Raw genomic sequence first — 24,694 nt, 5'->3', positions numbered from 1 at the left:
TGGATGTTCTGCAATCTGTTCCTATTAATCCAGCGTCAACATGAGTAGGAGAGGCAGGATCGGGTTTTCAAGAACGCTCAGGAAGTTAAAACAGCACAGGGTTGTGGGTGGAGAGGAAGTTCTTGGAGAGGTGTTAGCACAATTAGCAGAGAGATATGCTGCCATTCTGGCACTCTTCACACCTGCTCAGAAAACTGGTGGGTGCATTTTCCTGTTTCATCACCAATACCTTGAGTCTGAATCCAGCCTGCTGGGTCACTAAGGACAACTTGTCTTGTTCCTGCATGGTGCCTGGAGGAAAATGGTGCTAAAAGATATGGGAATGACTTTTTAAGAAACCCTTATACCTATTTTTGCAAGACAGCAGGAGTATTTGACTTCTTTGTGGCATTGTATAGTAATGAGGGAAAGCGCTTTTTCTTCTGTTGCTCCCCGACGTCACCCACGTGGACTGGCAAAGTGGCTGATGGATGAGTTGAGTTAACTGTGGCCACAAGGCAAACTACCTCTGTGGCCTCTGGGTGAAAACAACAACATCAAGCTGTGGCAATCCATTACAGCTAAATAAAAGCTTCTCACTGGCCTTGAGAGGGTCTTGATGCTGTAGAAGCCTGGAAAAGTGGCTGACAGGATGGGCAGGCCAAGATAATGGTCTCCTTTGTAAATGAGTTTTCAGGAAATAGAGCGGTATTTGAAGTGAAGGACAATGCAGCGATGGAAAAATGGAAAAAAGAAAGCAGCGTGGATTCCTTTAGTTCTACAGTTATTGCTTTTTTTTTGGCCACTTGGGGATAGTACAAAAACTTGGAAACACAACTCATATCACCTTATAATGTTGATATGAACATGTTTGCAAACAGTTGTCTAATTGCACATTCAGCAGATGCATTATTAACATTCATTTGGAGTCGTGTTTGTTTGAAGTTCGAGTCCAATATTCACTGTCCTTGTAGCTCTGTTTTTGGTCTCCTACAACTCCCGAGGAAATTGTCTGGCTATTTATCTGCTGTCTCTGTGTCTGGGTGCGTAGTGTACCCTGGGTTTATTCAAAACATCTGATGAGAGCAACAAATGAACCAAAACAGGAATAATGTGGGCCGGAAAACCAAAACAATGAGCAAAAAAATGCTTAACTGCTCCGTAGAGCTGAGAGGAACCGCAGAGCCAGGGTTAAAATTCTCTGTGGGTTCTGTTGACGACCCTTTTCACAATCCACATGCTGATTAATGATTAATTTGAACCACATATAGATATAAAATTATTAACTAGTGCAGCTTTAAGTGCTATTTTCCAATATTTTTATTCCAGTAGAGATGATTTGGTGACAGATTTTATGCTCCCGGCAGCATCACAAGCAATAGAAGTTTGTTTGGAATAAACAGAACCTGCCTTAGATGAACAGAAAAACAAAAATAGCGCCACCTACACAAGATCAAACTTTCCAAAGAGAGAACTCAAGCGAAAAGAAATAACAGCAACCAGACTGAACCAGACTATTTTACTGTCAATTGATCTCAGGGAGTTTAACACAAAACCTGGAAACTGTGAACAGATGGCGATCCTGTGTGTGACTGTGTGTGTTCCCATTTGTGCGTGTGAGCCTCTCATCTCAAATTGGAGGCCCATTCACTGGTGAAGAAGCAGTTTTCGAGCGTTTTTCTCTGCTCATTACCCTGCCGAGCCTCCATCTGTCTGTCCGCCAGCCTGAGCTAATGGACCCGTCGGATGACAGACAAACAGCCCACTGCCAGCTGTGCTCGGTCCAGCCTGACAACACCACACAATGCATTTCAAGTCTCTTCCCTGAAATGGATGGCTGGACTGCTAGATTATATTGTGTGTTTGTGTTTGTGTTTGTGTTTGTGTTTGTGTGTGTGTTTGTGTTTGTGTTTGTGTGTGTGTGTGAGTGTGTGTGTGTGTGTGTGTGTGTGTGTGTGTGTGTGTGTGTGTGTTTTTGCCTTGTATGGTTATTTTTTCATTTTTGTGTTTGTCCAAGTATCTGTGGTTCTTTTTCCACTGTTGACAATGGAGATAAACACGTTAAACTATAAAAGTAAACATGACAGATGGCTGGACATTGAAAATATGTACAAAGAACATTGATACTGAAAGCACCTCTCCACAAATCCCACCATGGAAGATGAAAAGATGCAGGGGTGATAAGATATTCACAGACATTTAACCTTTATCTATCTCTGGCATGAATTTTGCACCATCAGCACTACATCTACACCGTAGAGAATAAATACAGCAGCACAGATCCCAGAGCTGAAGATCCAAACATTAAGGTCAAGGCTTTGCCGTATCAGTACAGGCCAGTGGTCGTGTCAGCTCGGGTATGATTTGTTACAGCAGGAAGAGAAGTTTTCCCTCAAAGCCCTGGGAAATTCAGCAGCAACGATAGAGGCGCGGGGCCAAGTGCAGCATGCTTAATGGGCGCAGACTGGACTGGCTGGGTAGCAGTTCTCAGAGTAACCAGGCAGGGTTCAGAAGTTGGTCAGTGAACAAAATTGGTTCTCAGAGGTTTTCAGAATACGTCAATAATACAGTGTTACAATAAAACTCTTGGCCTGCAGAATACCAAGCAGAGTTGGCTACCGCAGTTGCTGACGTGAGATTGCAGAGAGGACAGTTTAAGCTTGCCATTCCTCTAAAACAATATCTTCAGTTTACTTTTCCTTTTTCATCCTTATGTAATCATGAGTTTATCATTCACTAGAAGGCTTTTTTTTTATTTACAAAAGTGGCAGCAAATTGTCTCTGCAGGTGAAAAGGCTTTACCTCACATCTGGGTGATGTTTGTGTTTTAACTTAAATTGAACGATCACATGATTTTTTGTTGGACAAAAGAATTGTGCAACCTTTTCGGCAACTGTTTGAACAACTGACTCTTCAAAGATTTTAAAGAAAAATGAGGCGGTTGCCTTGCTATTAAGAAAAGACAGCTTGTAGATAAAAGGTTTTTTGGCATATGAAATTCACTGAGATTAGAGTTTTGTCAAACATGGTCTTTTGAAAGAATAGGTGCCTTAAAGTCAAGTGGCTTGTAAAGCTGCATATTGTAAAAGTGAAAATAATTTCCTGCAAATTCAACATCATCAGAGACAGAGAGCATAGCAAACTTTAAAGCATTCCGATTTCCTCTGAATTTAGTTCCTGGCATTATATTACAAGAACAGTACTACTCAGGCATATAATAAACTCGTGTACACCCAGTCATCAGGAATAAGATGCAGCATGTATTTTGTGAAATTATTTGATTGATTAGTTTCTTACTGGCAAATCATCGGGTTTTCCCTCTGGCTGGTGGTAATGCTCCGTCCCATTCTCAATGACTGTGAAGACTGAGAAAAAAAACAAACAAACAAAAAATCACTATAATTAATAACCATTTCAATAAACAAGAATTTATTAGTTTCCATGTTGAACACAAAAAATATGCTGATATCTTTGCCCCCGGCTAGAACTTTACTAGGAAAAGGGCAAAATGTTTACATTTGTGTGACACCAGTTGAAACATCTTGGGGTCATTACTGTGAAATCGAATGGGTCTAAAAGAAGTCATAGCAAGCAACTGGTGTGATTATGAGCTATCTTGTTTGCAACTGGAAACTGACGGTATCAACAAATCAAAGATGTAACCAAAAACACAATGACTCGACTTCTAAGGCTGATAAATATCCATAGCACAATTCTGGATAGCTTCTCCTTGACCATTGCTGTATTTTCCCATCAACCCAAACACTATCAAGAAACTAGAACAGGGTTGTGGTCAACACATAGCATAGGCTAACAAGATGAGTTGAATGTTAACTATTTTGTTGGGCCAGGTGCCATTCTCTGTGGGAAATATTTCAGCAGCACTGTAGCTATGCTTCAAATAGCATTTTCCAGAACCATGGTGCGCTCCACCACTCTCCTTGCCTTCACTGCTCAGGGGGAATATATTGGATTGTAAAGGGTCATTGCCTTGCCCTTCACTACAGAGGCTATTGTGCAGCAGAAAATCCCAAGCACCACTAAATCAACACCTACACATAATGCAAGATAAAAAAAAAAAAGAGGGGTCCACACATTTCTGTAAGTTTTTTCTACAGCGTATTCTAAAGCAGGCTCAGAGATACCACAGCAAAAAGAGCAAGTTCAACTCAGTGGAAAATAGTGTAGAACCTTATTTGATGGTTCAAAGGAGCAGAATTTGATGTTGCAACCTTCTCAGACTCACTTGTGGGAAGAGCAATAGGAATAGTATTTTTTTTTCTCTCAGTGCGACTACATGGCTTTGATCCAGATGCACAGAGTGTACCATAACGGATACTCACCATCATCACTGTGTTTTCTCGACAGCTCCTGCCTGCTGCTGTGAGCCACCACCTCCTCTGGAACCTTATCCAAGTCACTGGTCTGCAGAGATGAGGTACATTAGACAAAAGATCTGTCAATAATCTTCTCAATTAATCGTTCTGTCTATTTACATCAGAAAAATGTCAAAAATGTCCATCCCAGTCTTCCAAAGTCCGAAGTGACGTCTCTAAATATTTTGTTTTGTCCAACCAACAATCCCACATACAAATATATTCACATTATTGTCATATAAAACATTTTTCGAGAGTTGGAACCAAATAATTTTGGCATTTCTTGTTTAAAAAAGGATTCAGACTAATCTTCGGAGATCTATTAAAGAGAGATGGATAGAAATAGATATAGACATAGACAGAGGGAGATACAGATAGATATGTGATATATGGATAAACAGAAACAGATAGGGAAAGTGATAAACAGAGATAGATGGCGGTATACTGTTGATCAATAAGTATGAAACTAGCTAAAATACACCCACTCTCACAGACAAACCAGCTGTTTTGGAGAAATCTGCAGTGTAGCAAACACACGGGTTTCTAAGTCTGCATGTGGAAACTATTAGCATAACCCCTGTTGAGATCACATTGTCTCTCTGAGTCTCCACTGACACACACACACACACACACACACACACCCATTCACTAACAGCTGTACAGGACAGGACAGGATGGCCCGAACCCAACAGCTTTCAGATGTCATCATACAGAGGCTCGTGTCCAGACTGCTTATACAGTTTAGCTTACATTAGAAGTGATAAGCTATGAAACACAGATTTGCTTGTGCGTTACACACAGATGGAAAGGAGGGTGGAAAGGACTGTAGCTCTCCAATCAGTCTAGTCCATCTACAGAGCTGTAACATGAGAGTTTGTACCAACATCTCCTGTCTTGACACTGCCTGGACCAGACTGCCTTTATTGGTAGTGTTTACAGCCCTGCAGTGGCCGTATCTATTTTGACGATCAGCTACAGTGGGACAAAACTACAACAAGCGTGATACCCGAACTGAACTGGGATAATCTACTAGTTCACTACTAGTTCACTAGTAGATTATTATAGTTTTTACTAAGACATGGAATAGTACAAACAACAACAACTCTCTTTGAATTTGAAACTTTCTCTTTTGATTTGTATTTGAAATCTATGACAGGTACAGTATTATGTGTCAGCAGGGTAAAAACAAACACTACCCGACATGATAAATTATGCTTTTCTTACCGAGTTTCTGTGTGGAGACTCAGAGCCACTGGCCCTCTTTGCCTTTTGTGCCAGGGATGTCCCAAACCTCAAGGCCTCATACACAGGGTCCACCTTATTGCCACAAGCTTTAGAAAAGAATGATACAAGACATAATGAAAGCTGATGACAAATAAATGTTAAGCTCTTGTGAAAGCCAAGTGGTGATTCACAATACTACAAAACAATGTAGGTAAATTTTATAAAACAGTTCAAGAGCAAAAGTGGTTCTGGAAGAGCTGAGTTACGTTTTCACTTGAGAGCATCCCATCCCACACAGAACAGAATTTATATTGGAGATCTAAGCCGCTCACCAATGGGCATAACTTCTTTGATACAGCCATACTGTTCCTGGATCAGTAATGGGGAGCTGTAGTACCGCCGAAAGCCTTTTGGCTGGGGAGAGGAATACAGAGAGGGGAAAAAAAGAGAGGCGATAGACATTAGAGACAAATCAATATGTTGCACCGCAGGCAGCACAGCATCCTGACACCGACATACTGCACATAACTCTATTTAATCAGACATTTCTGAACACAGCTGACATTGTAGAGCCTAAGTTCTGCCATACTGCATACCAGGCATTACAGCAAGCTCATGCATATTTCACCTCACAAACTGAGCAGACGGGCCTGTGTCAGATAATACCTTAAATATGAATAAAATATGCACAAAATAGTCATCAGTTTTAATTGCACAGCCATATTCATGAGGGAATGATCAACAGAATCATCAAATATTCAGTTAATGCTGATGATCACAAATGTAATGTAATGTGAGCGACATATGCAGGCATGAATGTAAAAAGAAGGAAACATGAAAAAAACTAATTTGAGCATGAATCCTAATCTTAGTTTTGTTGTTAATCTGCTATAAGACATTTATAAACTATTAGAAGTAAATATCCAAACAAAAATGTGTGAATTAATAAATAATAATCACATATTACTGAAAAAAATACATGCCAGTGTTTTTAAATATATAAAAAAAATACATATATATATATATATATATATACACACTATTAAAAACCTTTATAAACCAATATTGGTGACAATTTGCCAGTAATCACATGATTTGATTAATGCATTACTTATTATACCAGTAAAATACTGGTCAACACTGTGTCACATTTGCCATGTAAACACAACTTGAAACTTGACAGTTCAACTGTTTGTATTTCTGTCCTAATTAAAGATGTGAACTGCGCAACTGTGAATGTGGTTAAAGAACACAAAACCAGCAGTTAGCTACGTTAATTGGCACCTACAGTATGTCTCCATGGGGGATGGGTTGTAATCCTGTTTATAGAGACACTGATACATCGTTTCATGCCTGTAAGCGCCTGAACAATTAGAACTAAATATTATTATTTTATTTATTTATAACATCTGAGCATGAGTTCCAATGAATGAAGCAGTTTGTTTGGCATACATTAAGTGACACATGTATTTTTCTACAATGAACAAAATGGTTCGATTCAGGGCAGAGGAGCGAACAACATGCATCATGCAGTGTAATCACAGTGCAACTAACTAACTGCCACAAAAAAAGGTGAGGATGTGAAAAACAATCGCACGACTGCTGGTCTGGATAGCTTGAGAGTTACACAGCAGGAGAGACAGAATGGGTGGAGTGGCGCGCAGATGCTGAAGGGGCTGTCAGACTCAGTCCACACTCAATACTGCACTACCCCGCAGCAGAGGTGCAACATTATTTCCACTCAATTTAAATTAAATTTCAGCACCTTATAGTTTGAATGAAAAATATTAATAATTACAGTTTTAATTCGTGCATGACCATCATAAATTCATAAATGATTTGTTATGTTCAAATCAAAACATAAAGGAGTAGAAAATGTGGCTTGCCTGTGGTCACCTGACTAGAAAAACTGGTCTTAAAGTCTAGGTCTTAATTTATCTGCCTGTCATGTCCTCATATCTTCCAAGGCCTTCAAACATTTATCATTTCTATATCCATTATCTGTCTGCGTCCTCACCAATCAATACTTCCCCATCAGTTTTGAATCTGTCTTAAGCACAGAAGAAAGACAGGAGATTGAAATTCTCCAAAGTCGTTGAAGACATTATGTTACCTGAGGCACAGTGAGTAATGATTAATGTACGTACTCACAGTTTTTTGCATTTTCTCTATAGGTTTGTGATTTCTGGAAGACGTCCCAGATAACCACTGTACAGCCATTTACTGGTAAGATAACTTCAGTTCTTTACTGGATGTGCGCATCACGACTGTTTCTGTTTGTTTACATTTCATGTATCCAAACTGCAGTTGGTTAATCAGTCCTCCTTGATTCGTTGTTTGACTCTTCTCATGATGAGATGACTAAAATAAGCAACCCTTGAGCTCTTCAGGCCCATCGTAAGAACTGCATGTCAGACTTTCAGGGGCAAACTCATTAAGGAAAAGGTTAAAAGAGCACACTTTTTTTCTTTTTTTACTTTGGCTGCAAACAAAAGACACCTGTCACAGTTGCTGCATTTACTGCACCAATGTTGTGACAGCAGTGATTACAGATACAGTTAAAAGTATAGTTAGGGTCATGGAAGCCTTTCTGTCATAGTTTTAGATATAGAATATTCATGTTTATATTAATCAAAAGTCATGATGAGAACAGCACAGCACAGCACCTAAATTATTTATTCATGCACAGATGTTTTGCGCAGACACCCTTCCTCTGTGCACAAGGTTACAACCAAGCACAGGTGAGCAGTACAACTAACTTTACTGACACACAGCCCTGACCCTCACTGTGCTGGTTTAAGTCATTGTTATGCAAAAGTTAGGTTTATCCTGTACATACTGAAACACCAAGCTGGCATTTTAAGATTTAGATACTTCACACACACTAAAGTCTCACCACACACATTTTAGCCTCTTCAGACGAAGGGCTAAACAGAGAGAACAAGATGTGTTTACAAATTTAAAATCACATGAAAGAGTTGAGGTTGTTCATTCATTTATAAGTTATATTCATCTGGCATGGTTAAGACTGTGTAATTTCTATGTTAGCTGGGAAATTAGTAACTTTATTAATACTGTAAATAAATAACAGCAGTTACTTCAGTTAGAGCTGCAATCAGCTTTTGTAAAAGTGTAATTGTGTATTTCCTCATTCCCTGTTTTGGGAGGTACTGCTATTTGATCACATAGACAGTAAGAAATTCATCCAAAGTTTTTGAATACTGGGGGAAAACATGCAAATGTTGTGATCTTGTCTCTTTCAATCGCTGAAAGCAGAGTCACGGGTCAGGTCTGACTTCCTAAACTGCAGTGCTCAAGGCTGCATTCTTGCAAGTCTTTTGAATAACCACTTGTGTACAGTGAGCACCAAGGAAATTAAGGAAGATGGAGTAAAAGATCTGCATGAAGTTGTGGTTGTGAATATGAGCTCAATGACCGGGAGGAAATGAGGACACCTGCTATTGTTTGAGTGTGAGCGATAAGCATTGCTCATCAAAACCTGATAAGTAAATCATGTTATTTATCATAAGTATCGCTCTGAATCACTTCAACTTTTTGAACTGTGTCACTGCAGCAGATCTGGTGCAATATGTAGCTCAAGCACTGTAGTAAGACTCAAATCTCATTGGCTACCGACTGAGGGTGTTTGCCGAGTTTCAAGCAGTGACTCACATATCAACTGACACATATTGATTATTAATCATGTTTGATCCAAACTGGCAGGTCTCCCAGAAACTTTAATTGGACTGGAGTTGTTGTTGTTAAGACTGAATAACAACCATGTGTTAGGAGAGAATTACTCTTTTCTAGTGAGTGCTCAGCTTTTGTTAGCTAAGAGACCAACATACTGTGCCTGCAATAAAACTGTATACAGAGCCATAAAATAATGTGTCAATGTAAATAACAAAATCTTTCCGAAATTTAACTTTTGCAGAGCCTCTGGTAGAACTGGTAAAATAACTAAAACTGCATCTTTAACGCTAATATTTTGCAGCTGGTTGTTGCCAAAACCAATAATTATAAATTTAGGTTCTCTCTTGGAGCCCAGCTCTGCTATCTGAAGCAATAAATACATATTAAGTAAAGTTATATAACGAAATAGCTGAACCACAAAGGCTTACGTGTTCATTACCCCTGATTTTTCAACTAGATTTGTTAGAGTCTTTATCACTGTGTCAGTTAGTTCAGAAACTTAATGAACAAATTAAGATACACTGAAGATTCAGATCATGAGGTCACTTGATTCCTTTGCTCAAGCATTCTCAAGCCAACAGAAACAAGCATGGCTGCAGAAGTGTCCAAGTTTAGAGTAAGTAGAATTTAGAGCTGTACTCCACTGGGGAAACTTCCCTTTTTATGCATGACCTCTCAACCTCATTTTCCACTCCTGAGAGCCGATCATATCTTCAAGCCTCATCCCTAAGGCATCTAGTGGAAAGACGTCACATCGGGGAAGGAGAAAAAGGGCCTGTGCTGTTAGTATCACGTCCATAATATTTCCATAAGACGTCAGTTCACTTTATTCTTGCTGAGTAACACCAAGCTATTCAAGTTATTCCAGATTTCTTCAACTGATTCCAGCTAAATTTCCTCAAGCGAGGTGTAGTCAAGTCAGACAAGATCACACATAATATGACCTGACAGTGCAACAATCTCTCTCTCTTCAGTGTGTGATGTGTAATAATGACTAAAGAGCACTAGTTCAGTTCTGACTGCCAGTTTTCTGAACTGCTATGGAGGTGAAAGCATTGAAACCTTTCTGGCTCTTGGTTTCACTAGTGTCTCCCCAGTAAAAAAAACAGCCTGCCCGCCCCGACAAACCAACTCCGTAACCAAACGGTTTCATTATAATGCAGCACATCCACAGCTGATGAGTGGCGATGATGATTGTGGATCGCATCATAGCCCAGTCTGATTTATCATCACCCAATAATGAGGATAGACCTCCAAAAAGTGTGTTTCTAGGAGGGAAATGACACAATAACGATAGCGATTACTAAGTTGAAGGGTTATTACAGTACATGGTCATTACCTCTAATTTCTGAAGTAATAGCACTGAAAAGCTTATAGACTATACCAACTATTAAATAAATTCTTCTTCTCAGTTAAGGCAGTTTCGCTCTAGCTTTTTATGTTGACACATAAGCATAATTGAAATCGACCAATCAGCTCTAATTTAATGTTTTAGAGTTCATTAGCAGGGAAGTGGCTTTTATGAAACTCAACAGGCAAGTAAACTGATTTAATTATAGATGAATAAAACCAGTTTATTTTAAGGTTGACCAGTGCCGTTTCCAGTGTGTTTCCAGAATTTCTCTTTTTTTTATTGACTATATGTTATAGACTTCTGACAAAATTAATACTAGTTCCTAACACTTTTAAGAGTTCAGCATGCTCAAGTGTTAATAACCAAAACCAAAACAAAAGAAACTGAGAACCGGGACAGGCAGATAACAACAGCAGATTGTCAATATGCTGTTATATTATTTATTCAGTGTAATTATCACCAGTCATTATAGCCAACTTCTCCATCTTTGTGATACTGAAAACTTCTCACAAACTCATAACCTCTGCTGGTGTTAGAAAATATGGAATTTAATCATTTATAGTGATGACTAATCTTACTCTTGCACCCTGTAACTCGACAAAGACCAAGGCTTGATTTACATGTAAAGAAAACTGTGAAATGCCAAACTCATAATAAAACGGATCTTCAATAGTGGTTATAAAACTGCATCAGTGTGATCATATTGACCCTGACTTAATGGTATATGCTGACGGCAGCGCGGCAGAACATGACGGAGGTGAGGTGGAGGTCAGAATTTTTGTAAATGGTGTGCTGCATTACCATTATCTAACGCACAGGCCGACAGAGTGATGATATAACGATCATGAGGATGATGCTGAGGATGGATGGTGGTCACAGATGTACCGGCACACTCACACATAGAGTGTGATTTCTGAATAAGCACATTCTGGTGGGAAATCGTCAGAAAGCCAACTCCAATATGTCTGTTTTGGTTGTTCATAATGACATCGATTATTATATCCCTGAAGCTCAGAGTCTCCCAAATTGTTGACAGCTAAGTGAAGAGCGTTCCGCCTATATCTTGTCTTGATGTCTTGTATCTTTCTCTGTCGTACATCTTACCAGTTTTCCCATGCAGCGCTGCTGTCCCACTCCATTCTCACATTTGTGGTGGAGGCTCATCTTGCAGGCTTTGCAACGCAGGCCATGCTTTGCTGTGTTTCCCGCCAAGAACACCACATGTTTGGCTGTGGTACCTGAGACACACACACAGAATAGAGGCAACAGGTTCAAATCTGTTTTGTCAGGAACTGGACTCCATCTCATTCATTTATTTATTGTCTATAAGCCAGAGTTTCTGGAGCCTTTCCCAGCCAAAATAAAATTACATGTGGAACATTTTAACAGGAACAAAATTTAGCTAATGTGACATGTGATGTGCTCTTCTGCAAAAGCATCAATACGAATGTAACTGAGCCAGTGCTATCTCCAACATGTGAAACCATTTCAAACTTCTGTCTGAGTGCAGCTCACCCTCACTTATTAACACGTGACTCACTGTTGCTGGAATTAATGAAGATTAATCTGACTTATTCGCGAACCAGAGTTACGCAACATTTAAACTTTAAGCATTGAGTGTGTGTGTGTGTGTGTGTGTGTGTGTGTGTGTGTGTGTGTGTGTGTGTGTGTGTGTGTGTGTGTGTGTGTGTGTGTGTGTGTGTGAATAACAAATGAATAACCTCTGTGAAATACAGAGGAAAGAGACTGTAGATGATGGAGCAGAAAAATGAGAATGATAATTTTGGGTGGAGATGTGAGATTGTGAAGAGAGATATGCTTGCAGAGAATAAAGCTCACATGGCAACAGTGACAGCTCAGTCTTTAAAGAAGATCACTGAGCTAAGACTGTCACTGTGAATGACTTTGTAAGGCTAAAAGACAGACAACAAAAGGGCAAGATATGAATTGGCAGGTATGCATGAATACGTGGTAATTAGGTAACACTGGCGTGATTGGGGAATTAAAGGGGTGTGATATCACTGCAGGGGAAATCTGGCTTTCACTGGTCATCTTACAAATTTAATTAAGTAAATGTGGACTTGATCATTAAAAAGGTAGTTAGTAGACTGAGAAGGTAAATAGCTCAACCTCACTTATCTGTCAAAAGTTCAGGTTCCTTAACTTCGAAAGATTTAAAAGATCCTGATATTACTGTCTAGACCTTGAAACATCATGGGCCATATTCCTGCTCACGGTGAGAAAAAGATCCTGAAAATTGGGCTAAGCCAGCAAAAAAAATGTTAATATAACATTTCATAAGCTCCACAATCCACCTGTAGGCACAGAGTCCAATATCTGCTCCACTGAGATTGTGTATGCTTGGAGAGAGTCACATTGCCAGTGCTTAAACATCAAATATCAACTCTGTACATATTCTGCATTCAAATTATATGTTTGATGGAGCTAAACTTTTATTTAGTAGTTAAGCTAATAACAAACTATTACTGGACAGTGGAGGCTAGTGGTATAAGGACCAGTATGTGAAAATGTGAATTAATATTCTTTTGTTTTCATGTGGACTCGATCTATCAAAGAAGATGAAAGCAGACACGGGTTCCTGAGAAGACAAATTACCTGCAAACCATTATGTGTTATACATAGCACGACAAAAGCCACCACTTACAGCCCGCAGTGGCGTATCATTCGACAGCTATTCCACATTACCAAGGGAGGACACTGTTACCAAGTCCCAGTGCTGCAATAGTTGTAGTCTGGCAGCGATGCGCCTCCAGCTCTTTATTGATTAATCAATGATCACGTGCCCACACCGTCCATGTGTGCGTGTGAAAGTATGGATATGCAAAGGAATCATTGATCCACTTCAGTGGGCGTCAAGAGCACAAGGGAGGTTAAAAGATGATTTGACGAATGCAGGTTTCATCACAGAAAGATTGTCAGTGTTTTTGTGCTTTGTGGCTGGCCATTGTGGCAGGTAAATAACATCAGCATTTCAGGCCAGGTTACCCTCAAAATGCAGCATATTCAGTTTGATGAGCAGGCCGAGGGGGGTCAGTGAGCAGAGGTAATGCTCTACTGTAAAGATGAAACCAAGCAGAACACCTGATCCCCGAACAAGACAGCAAACACAAGACACTGTGTGCTTAAAGTACAAAGCCCCTCATGTGTAATTTACTCAGCCAGCAGAGGGGAAAAGAAAATCTCTGCTTGCTCTTCACGTGCCGCAATGTGACCTGGTGTCACGGCTATCTGGAGCTGGACAGCAGTTAAACTCAGTAATGTCTGGAAAACTGGATCTGCACCCCCCAATTTTTAAAGCTCTTGTGTTGCTTGGCTGAGCTGGCAGAGCTGGTTACACTGAGACGGAAACCGAGAGAAATGTGATCCTTGCCTGAATCCTTGCCGGTCAGCTACAGATCACCGACAGCAACAACGACAACAACAACTGCTGCAGAAGCAGAGGCAATGAGCACAACCTGCACCAATTTTTAGGTCACTCGAAATCAGGTCAACTGATGATGTTGCTTAATGAGCACTTTGAGTGTCATTCTCATTCAGCAAAGAATTTCTCTTTGGTATATTTAAACCACCCTGGCTCAAGCTCTTGTCTGTCTCTGCGGATGCACAGGAGCAGGAAGCAAATGAAGTTCCTGTCAAGCTGTTGTTGATTGGCTTGTTTGAGCTGACTCATTCCAACATGGGAGAATTGTGAGATGCCTCCACGTTAACTTGTAACAGCTAAGAAATGAACTCAATGCTGTGTTTTAGCAGGACGATAAAAGAAGCTGACATTGTCTTCCTCCTTTGGTAATGGCGAGGTGATGACGTTAGTGTGTGTGTGTGTGTTTAGGTGCTTTTTCCTCCAGGCTAAGAGAAGAGTCCAGGGTCTAAAGCCATTACAGCTGTGGGGAAAATGAATTGACAGTGTTGCTCTCTCTGGCATTTGCTCTTTCTTGGCTACTCTGCCTTTAAAGTCTATTATTCATTTACACTACAGTGAAGAACAAGACTCCTGCCACATTTTTTTCTCCATCTTCTCTCCTATCCTTTCCTGCACAGTGTTTCTTCCTCCATTTGCTATTTGTCCTCCCTACAGTACCCCTCTCAAGCTGCATAAAGCTGCAATAGCCATACACTGATCCATTAAGCTGCCAATCCTACTACACACCTCCTGATTTCATGTGCAGATAGCCTACATTGCGACAGTGGTTCCTCCACCTCCTCTCCCTCTTAAGCTCCTCCACAACACTGACCTGAGCAGATCTCTTTTGTTTATTTGCAGACTTTAATTAGTTTCTCCCACAGCCATTTGATTTTCTCCCACCATTTCCCCTTCTGGGAAATTAAGGAAATAAAGCATAGAATGCTTGATGCCATACTATAGCTGTTTTTTTATGTATCCATCTGTGATCAGGGGTTTTCTGAATCTGAAATCAACTGTATTGCTGTGCTCCGCTGTGACATTAAGTGTTCTTAGAAATAAAATTTATTTGCAGTATTGAGGAGCATCAGCTTGCAAAGATATCCGATCCGAAATTCTCTGCCGCAAACTTTAATTGAAATTTTGACCAGATGCTGGCACTAAAAGAGACATTAAGTTTCACAGGAATCCATACAAAAAGACAGTCACACAAAACCACAAATCTCAAGCTCATGGTTGCGCGTGAGGAAAAGTCAGAAGATCACCAAGGTCATCAAAGTCTGATCACTTAAGTCTGTAGGATTCATCTTCTGGGAACCATGGATGTCTGTACAAAATGTTGTGCCAATTCATCAAATAGTTTTCGAGATATTTCGGTCTGGACCAGCCAGCCAGACAGACAGACATCAACCCCACATGCCTAAAAATAGTTAGGATGAGTCAAGTCTCAAACTTGAAATAATGTTCACTTTCCTTAAACTTTTCTTGGGCTGAATTTTTTAGATGACATTTTCTTGCAAGCAACAATGTAGTTTGACTTTTAATAGTGCATTTTTGTAACAGATGTGTGGGACAATGTCAGCTGTCAGTCGTTACAGTAAAGTGGATACAATGAGGATCAGTGGAAGGGCTAGGTCGTCACAAAACGCAGTGGTATCCTGTTACAATGCACGTGCGTGGTGACATACACTAAGTGACTCAAGCTTGTGATAAAATACCAAACACACTACTGACATCTACTACTACACACCTCTCACACTGTGAGAGGTGTGTGTCTGTCTGTGTGTATGTTTTATACAGGGAGGACTGGTAAAGCATCATTTAGCATCACAGCAGCATTTGTCTGCTGGCTGACCTTAACCCCTGACCCCCCAGGTTAATTTCTCTCAGGGGCTCAACCAAACCTGTCATGTGTAATTCAGGGATTTCATAGAACAGATTAGTGCATGTTAATCAAGTGAGATTACTCTCTTAACTTGTTTTGCTAATTCTAGGAATTGGATGCCTTGATTTGTGGCATTTCAGGGATCTTGAAAGTAAATTACTGTCTAACCTTTAAAAGCTGTTGCAGGAGATCAGTCATTACTGTCTGACAGTGAGATTTTGTAATCATAGTTAAAATTTCTGCATATTCCATCTGTATATATCCTGCTATGTCATTCTAGAAAAACAGACATTGTTAGATATATTGTAAACTTTTAAGCTCTGTATGTTGAATTTCTTATGTAAATCCACAACCTAAAAGTTGTGAATATATCTTTTTATTTAACCCGGCCTTCTAAATTATATTAAATTTACTCAATGAAATGTAATAGAGTGAATTAAATGAAACTATAAATTTGTGAATTTTGCCCAATTAAATGAAACTGAATTAAATTGAGTGACATTTTTAAATCTAATTAATTGTACTCTATTAAATTCACTGAAATTAATTCAGTGAAATCAATAAATTTGAATTAAATCTCTCAAATAAATTAGATGTATTTAATTGACTAGAAACAGTGAAGACAGACAATATATGTGGGGAAAGCGAATAGGTGAATGATCAGCAGCAAAATTGGTCTGGTCACCCGGGAGTCAGACCAGGGACTCGAGGCCCAGCATATGTATGATTATGTCATATCCGCCCTAACTACTCAGCTAGTCCAGACTCATATATGTTGTGAAGACTTAAAGTATTACGTATATTTTATCATATTTAGCATATGAATTCTCGACCTTAAGCCAAAAACCTGTTTTATGAGGTCACAGTGACCTTAACCTTTGACCTTTGACCGCCAAAATCTAATCAGTTCATCCTTGAGTCCAAGTGGACGTTTGTGCCAGGCATTCTTGAGATATAGCGTTCAATAGAACGAGACGTATGGATGCACAGACAACCTAAAAACCCAGCCCAAAAGTCATCCACAGCTGTCTCCAGCACGGAGGCATAAAAATTATGATCATGGTCAACCTGTAAAGGACATTTGTAAATTGAAGTACGATGTGATGATGTTATCATGATCATGTCATGATCTTCATAACACTTTTAACACTGTCAAAAAACGTCAAAATCTGAATAGCTTATAAATCTGAATAGCTTTTATTTATTTATATATATATATATATATATATATATATATATAAAAGAAGAACTTTGTAACTTCTAGCTGCATTGTAGATTTAAATATATTGGCAGTTTCTTATCCTGACGTTCAATTACAATTAGTCACATCAACTGAACACATTGTACAAGGTATTGTTTTATATACAGTACAAGTGTTTAAAAAAAACACAGATGAACGCCTACAGTAAAATGGTAATGTGTTTATGGCTCTATCAATTATTTACTAATGTAGTTTACTCTGCCTTCATCTAGTAAAGCTAATGGATGACTCAGAGAGGACTATAATATAAAGCAGCCTTTTTTTAATAATGGATGACACATTAAATTTGTACAGTCTTTTATATAACAAAGGATCCTCCTGTAGGAAGAAAGTGGGTGTTTTAATATTTCCAGTCTGCTTTTTTCAATATTAACATATTGGTATTCATCTATTAGCTGTTATTAAAAATAGTGAAAACAGTGAAACTGGTTATAAGATTGATCCTTGCAGTGGAGTTAGTGCATTATCACACCTTTTCTATGTCCTTTTATATATTAAATTATATTAGTTTTAAATGGTAAATTTCTATCACACCTGGTTATACGGTTTCTTGATTTTACAACTCGGGCAAAACATGGATTCATAAAGTTAAAAAACCTAAATCAGCTACCTGAGGCCTCAGGAATGTCAAAAAGGTCTGTGAGTCTGTTGTTCAGGATGAGACTGACAAAAGCATGAATGGAAATCTGTACTTAAAACACCTGTTTTGTACTTGAGCGATCCAACAGTGTGATTTTGTGAGATGTACAAATGTGGATTTGGTTTACTATGCACTAATTTTCATTTGATTACAAGTATTTTCCAGTTCACAGAACCTTCCCCACCTTAATCAGTCTTAGAAAACACGTTTAATTACTGCACCATTTAACTCCACTAACCAGCAGAAATTTCAAATGAACAGCCATTGAGATTTAATAATCACAATGTGATTGCAGTTCAGAATCTTCTGAATCAGTTTGAGTCTCGCTATCTCTCCTGTGTGCTGGTCTTTGACTCTGGGACACTGAGTCAGACTTTGACAGCACTATTGCAGCTCATTATACACACACACACACAGACACACACACACAGAACCCCCCCCCCCAAAACCCCCCCCCCCCCCCCCTTCTGCTGACCATGCCATGTTCTCATTAAAAGAGGACAAATGAAGAAGAGGGCAGCATCTTTTTTCACGAGTGCAACAGAGGGCACAGCACCTATCACAGGGCCAGGCAGACCTGACATCACACTTTCATTACCAACAGATCACCAGAGGGCCATTCAAAGCTATGGCCACTGGACGTGCCTCACTGGCTAGGACACATAAACCAGACCAGTGTCAGCAATACTGGTCATAAGCATGTAAATTTGTTTAGTTGAGTTCAGTTTTACTTTTTACTTTAGTTGTTTTGCATTCAAAGCCAGTATGGATTTTTGGTGACACTAAACCGTGGATAGAAAAATAGATTTGTTGTGTCAGAAATTATAAGAATTCTGTTTCTCCAATAATTTTATGCTTGCCAGCCTCTGAACTAAATCCATGATGACACACTAATTCTGTATTTCAGAGTCAAAGGCAGAGAGGAAAGTGGTGAGCACATCATGTCTAGCCACTATGAATTCAATCTATCAAGGTGGAAAACACATCAGACACCTGTGCTATCATGTTTGCCTGGCTGCTCAATGCTGTAAACTAAGTGTGCAAATTAAACCAGCTAACATTAAACCTGCATTGATTGATTATTTTTTTTGGCCACTTGGGGGCTGTGGAAACCACTTCTAAACACATTTTTCACATTATCACCCGTTGATATAGCAAACTTGTTAGTAAACAGCTGGTTATTTTCACATCCATGTGAAATGGAGCAACATTAGCATCCATTTTGAGTTGTTTGTGTCGACCTGATGAATGTGAGTCTAATTTTCACTCTCTTTTAACTTTTTGATCTCTATCAACTCCTGAGGGAACTATCTGCTAAACGTTCTACCATGTTCACCAGCTAGTCACTAATGGTGTCTGTCTGCCATTTGGTACAGGCAAGTAGTGTACAGTGCAGAGTGTAGAGCTTTTTGTCTGAAAGCAGCTGCATCCTGCGGCTGGAAAAAACACTGATGAAAGTGAACCGCAACCAATGTAAAGTTGTGGGCAATAACACCAAAACAATGAGCTGAAGGATGCTATAAAGCTCCACAGAGTTGAGAGGAACTGCAGAGTCGGGTGAAAAGTCTCTCTCTCTATGTGTGACCCCTTTCACATTAGACATTACAACGTCAGGTTGGGAACTGAGATTAGAGAAACATAATCACCCAACTAAGAACTTTGTCTTTCTTAGTTTAGAAAAAAAGGAAATACTGAGTTCAACCTTATGATTTAAAACTGGACACAGCTTTTAAAATGAATATTTTGAATATGGGACAATCTCATTTGTTTCAATTGTGCAAAGGAAAATCAAAGACTGTTGGAAAACTGATGTATTTTGTGATTTTACTGTAGTATACATGTGCTTGTTTACATGCACATTTTTTAACCCACCTACAGTACATTCCCACCAGTCTGACGTCTTTTATCTGCTACCAAACTTTATATCAGGGGCTTGTTGAGCAGATGGCACGGACAGCCTTCGTCATTATCGTGCTGCAGAGGCCCAGGGATATAAAGACTTAGTGGTCCCTCAGTACTGACGGTTAACAAGCAAGGGAGCAGCGAGAGAAACCGAAACATCTGGCGAGGGGAGAACCAGCAGAGGAGCTGGCATGGCAGTTGTTGACTACCTGACAACTCAGTAGACAGATGGAGGGACAGAGCTCGGTGTGTGAATGAGGAGGACGGAGATACTTCTGTCACATGTCAGCAGGTCAGGTTGGATACTCAGAGTGAGGTGCCTAACTGTCTGTATGTGTGAAAGTATATTGTGTATGTGTGTGCGTGTGCGTGCGTGTGTGTGATTGTCAATGCTCTGCAAACTATTCACACTGCATAACAATGTTGTATTTAGAATACAAAAACAAAGGTACACACTTTAGGAAACGGTAACCTCTTACTTCCTGCTGTTTGCATACCATATGTGCATAGTATTACATATTTATCACCTTCTAATTTTAACTCTGATGACAAAAGTTTCACTTACAGCTTCGTTGTGATATCATGGTCTTGAAACAGAAACGAATGAAAGTCTCCTTATGAAAAGGTTACTCTAAACGCTGTGATTGCACAGTTCATTAGATGATGTGCAGCAGATTTTTCTTGTGTTTTCTCTTATGATCTTGTCACTGTGCTTTGTTTGATATTCTCATCACACTAATGAAGGAGGGAGGCATCATTACCATACCTACGATCATGTGGTTGCAGACGTCACAGAATGTGGGCTTCTTGAAGATGTGCTCCATAAAGCAGTGTCCCGCAGAGTCTACCTGCAGCGGGTTGCGTGACTGGGAGCGTGATGTGGGAGGAGGAGCACAGGGGATTGCCGGAGGGACAGGAGGGATGGGAAGGTTGGTGGTGTGCGGCGGGGCCATCCCGATATTGCAGAGATGGCCCGTGCTGCTGCTCACGTCAGAGAGCAGCTCCGTCTTGTTGTCACTGCTGGTTCGGAAGAAGTTGTCAGCGCTCTTGCTGCGGATGCTTTTGGTCTTGAAGGACAAGGAGCGTTTGAGTTTCTGCAGCTGAAAAGAGAGAGAAAGAGTTGAAGAAAACTAGAGCGAGGGAGAGAAAAAGACAGAAATTGCATGAGGAGAGAGAATGACAGAGGAGAGAGAAAAGTGGGACGTGAAGTAAATCAATTCCTGTAATAACCTAAATAAATTACTAGCTTACAAAGTCTTTCAAACCTTCAAGCAAATGTCTCATTGTCTGATGTCCGATAAAAAAGTACATTTCTACGGTTAACTCATTACTGCTCAGTGGAAAACCTTCGAGGTTCCCTACCTGGAGGATAATGTGATTTCCAGGTTAGGCCCATGCATTATACCAACACTATTTCTCACAAGCTGTGCCGTCGTTTCTGGCCACAGCCTCTATCAATCTCATTAGCCTCCTATTTTACAGTAATGCTATTCATAATGCTCCACAGTGACAACTCCTCATTTAACCTCTCAGTGTGTACTTCCTCCCCTGTGAAACCCACTTAATTCTGGGCTCACACACATAATGAAGAATGCCTAAGCTACTGAAATATGATTTTATGGTTCTGGTTTCTGGCTGGTGTATAGCTGTAGGTCTCTGATTGAAGAAGGAAGGGAAGGACTCCTAATGATCCGTTATATCCTAGCATACAGTACAGGCCTGAATGTAAAACTGTAAACAGGTAAACACCTGTTGGGATTAACTGATGTTCTGCTGGTTGCTCGAGGCTGACCAGTCCTCTTCGAAGTTTGTTTTCTACGAAGTAATAGCCATGTACACACAGACACAGTTTACATCAACCGATTCTGAGCCGAGATATTCTTCTGAAATCCCAGCCTTAGACTGTCATACTATAAGGAGAATAAACATTCAAACTGTATATTGTTTGCTGTTGATATTTTGGCAAACATGCCTTAGCAAATTGCTTAGAGTGCTTATCATTGCAGCTTTGGCATGGTGAAGATCAATCAGCTCCACAGCTCACTTTGGGAACAATCAATTTAGACCCTTTCTCTGCCATTACCACCCACACACATGAACGTACGCACAGGCACACATACATTTCCCTGCAACCTACGGTAGCTCTTCAATCGCATGGCTTTTACATACCCTGAAAATAAAATTTGCGGTAAAACATAATGATAATATAAACACAGCTGGTTCTAGATAACTAAATTGGATAGATGTACAGTTTTTTTTCTGTAAAATCTTTGTTTGTTATACTTATCTATAAATGCTGTGATGGTAAAAGATACTACACTTTCCTGTAAGGTGGTTTTATATGGTTTTCTAATTAAAAAACAGTCTTAATAAATAAAGATATCGCAAAATCAGCAAAGTGAGGGAATGTGTGCATGCATCCAGGAGCTCATGCTGTGTTTAATGGCATCAAATCCATAAGAGATGTATTCTGTCATAAAGCCGGGAGGGTTAATGAGGGCTGAGCAGGGTAATGCAAAACAAACAAAAAACAAAGCCAGTTATTGCGTAAGATAACATGTCAAATCACTGTACATGAATACACTTACTGATGCAGCGTTCGACCAATGAGTGCCCTCTACAAATATGGGGGGTGATGGATTTTTAACCTTGTGTAGCATCTACATAACTAAGTGATCATTTAAAAGCAGTAAAAGTTGTTATGTGAAACAGCTTTTATCTTCATGTACATGCAGGTATGCCGTTACGATGGACTAAAATCAGCAGTACTCTACAGTTTGCACAAGAGTTTAGGCTCACCTTGCGCTTTTGATGTTCAGGCCTCACAGTATTCTTAAAGGAGGAATAAAAACACAAACACAGCTTTACTTAATGGTAGCAAACTTGTTCAGCCAACTAAGGAGCTCGATCTACTTATCCTGTCTGTAAAAATGATGAAACTATTTCTTAAATCACTTTTTTTTTGTCTGTCTGAGCTGTTCCGCCTATGATATTGGAAGTGAGTGTGGCTGCTTGGCAGAAGCTTCAATATTATGTGAAAAGTCAGCCAGGAGTTTCTTGAAATACCCTGTTGACTACACATGCCAAAGTAAGAGCTCACATGCTCGTGCCTTAAAAGACATAATGCAACAGAGGAAATCATCTCTGTCATCCCTTCTGCAACTGAGAAACCTGAGCGATGACTGATTACACGAATGCAAAAGTCTTATCTTCACAAACAGTCAAAGAAAGAAAGTATGAGTCTCATCTGTCCTTTGTGAGAGCTCTGGGGAGAGGAGAGGAGAACTATTCAAGCCATCCACTAGCATGATGACTAGTCCAATATTTTACTGCTAATTGTAGTAGTCTGGGCACCATGTGACCCACATAGATGGCAAAACGCCTGAGGCAGCTGTGGATCTCTATCAAACAGCCTACTTTTCTGTATCAGCCACAAGTAGAAAGTAAAAACCGACATGCCACTTTTTTTATTAATATACCCATAATAATAACATCATATTGCTTCATTTGCCTCTAAAGCACACCATGGACATGTTTCATCCTTATTAATCTTACATCAAATAATTCCAATTTGGTGATCTTACACAGGTTTTAGTCTCTCTCCTAAAGAAAAAATACGCTACCCCTCTATTAAAGTAAAAATTAAGATAGAAAGAGTAAGTGTGGTACTCAATAGTGAGTTTAAACTGATCTCATCTTTATTTAAAGGTGTCATGATGTTATTCTAATGGTATTCCTACACACTGACGGTGTTGTGTTGTACTGAAAACGAGTCTGTAATGACTCTTTATGGCACTTCAAGCGCGTTTTGTTCGTGTTTTTGTCCTATTTGTACAACTGATATTGTTGAACTCTATCAGTGTAATTGGTACGGTATCGCCCTTGCATGTAATCAGGATCAGGCTGTTGAAGCTGTTTTAAAAGGCTGATCAGACTGACAGAGTTTAAATGAATGTTGTTGTTCTTTTGAGCTGATCCCCGTTCAGTCGATTTTATTGTCATGTTAGAAGTTTGTTTACCCTGCTCTATTAATAAGAGCTGGACTGACGCACAGTGCGATCACACAGTATATCCGACTGGTGGTAAATAAGTAATAACAGAGTAGTCCTACCTTGGTTTCCTGCTGGCTGGCGTTTGCCGTCGGGGATTTTGGTGTCTCATTCTGGTCCCGTTCGTCCTCTTTGCCCCCACTTTCGTCCTGAATCATGTTGGCCGGCGGGATCATCCTCCCTCTTTCTGTGATCTCTGAAAAACTGTTGCTCTGTAGAGTTTGTTTTCTCCCACCAGCTGTTTACATCGGTCCCATTCCTCTGTAGTCACCGTGACCCGAGTCTAAGAGAAGGAGAAGTCATCCAGACCCGCTGCTGCTGCTGCTGCTGCTGTTGTTGCTGCTGCTGTTGCTCAGAGTCCCACAGGAAAAGATAAGAAAAACGTCTTGAGGAAGCTGCAAAATTTGTGTTTCCCAAATTGTTAAAAGTCTGTCCAGTCCAGCTTGAAAGTGTCCTGTCTGGCTAAAAGAGGCTTTCGCGTTGATCTTGTCGTCGTGCGTAATCCTGCCAAGACATCTCCAAGTCCACGCTGTGCGCCGTGCGCCTCACACTGCCAATACACTGATGGGCGGAGAGCTGAGAGAGACCGAGGGAGGGAAGGAGGAGAAATATGACACAAGGACTCTGTCCTGCCAAAATTCACATAGAAAACTACCATATGGTCAAATTGAATCACCGCTTAAAAATTAAATAAAAAACAAGTGAAAAAATGAAGTTGACAGCGGTGGTCACAAGGTTTCAGGTAGTTCGTGTTTCTAGTGCAAATCCACACGTTTTAAGAATTTACTGGAACCATGTCTTTTACCTAATTTACATTGTTTAGGCTAATCCTTTGCTGTCTTCACTTAAGTAAGGTTTGAAGACTAAATAACTACAACTTAATAGTAGCTAGAAAAAGGTTGTAAGGAGC

At 39.9% G+C, this 24,694-nt stretch overlaps 1 protein-coding gene across 2 annotated transcripts in view; it reads right to left on the bottom strand.

The window, feature by feature from the left end:
- Positions 1–24,220, bottom strand: part of stac (SH3 and cysteine rich domain) — a 33,037-nt gene extending 8,817 nt beyond the window's left edge. Inside the window, exons 1-8 of one of the 2 annotated variants that reach the window (XM_022750726.1) lie at positions 23,847–24,220; positions 22,535–22,567; positions 20,502–20,835; positions 11,731–11,864; positions 5,912–5,993; positions 5,580–5,686; positions 4,323–4,404; positions 3,277–3,344 (exon numbers count right to left, since the gene is read on the bottom strand). In XM_022750726.1, the coding sequence (XP_022606447.1) occupies positions 3,277–3,344; positions 4,323–4,404; positions 5,580–5,686; positions 5,912–5,993; positions 11,731–11,864; positions 20,502–20,835; positions 22,535–22,567; positions 23,847–23,960 (954 nt within the window). In that variant the 5' untranslated portion in view covers positions 23,961–24,220. The remainder of the gene's footprint in view (positions 1–3,276; positions 3,345–4,322; positions 4,405–5,579; positions 5,687–5,911; positions 5,994–11,730; positions 11,865–20,501; positions 20,836–22,534; positions 22,568–23,846) is intronic. The other variant, XM_022750727.1, reaches the window with a different exon arrangement.
- Positions 24,221–24,694: the final 474 nt, after the last annotated feature.

Source organism: Seriola dumerili, unplaced genomic scaffold, assembly GCF_002260705.1.
Source record: "Seriola dumerili isolate Sdu_G_001 unplaced genomic scaffold, Sdu_1.0 BDQW01000149.1, whole genome shotgun sequence".
Classification (NCBI taxonomy): Eukaryota; Metazoa; Chordata; class Actinopteri; order Carangiformes; family Carangidae; genus Seriola; species Seriola dumerili.
The sequence above is the reverse complement of the archived record's forward strand: the minus strand, read 5'-3'. Positions and strand labels throughout refer to the sequence as shown.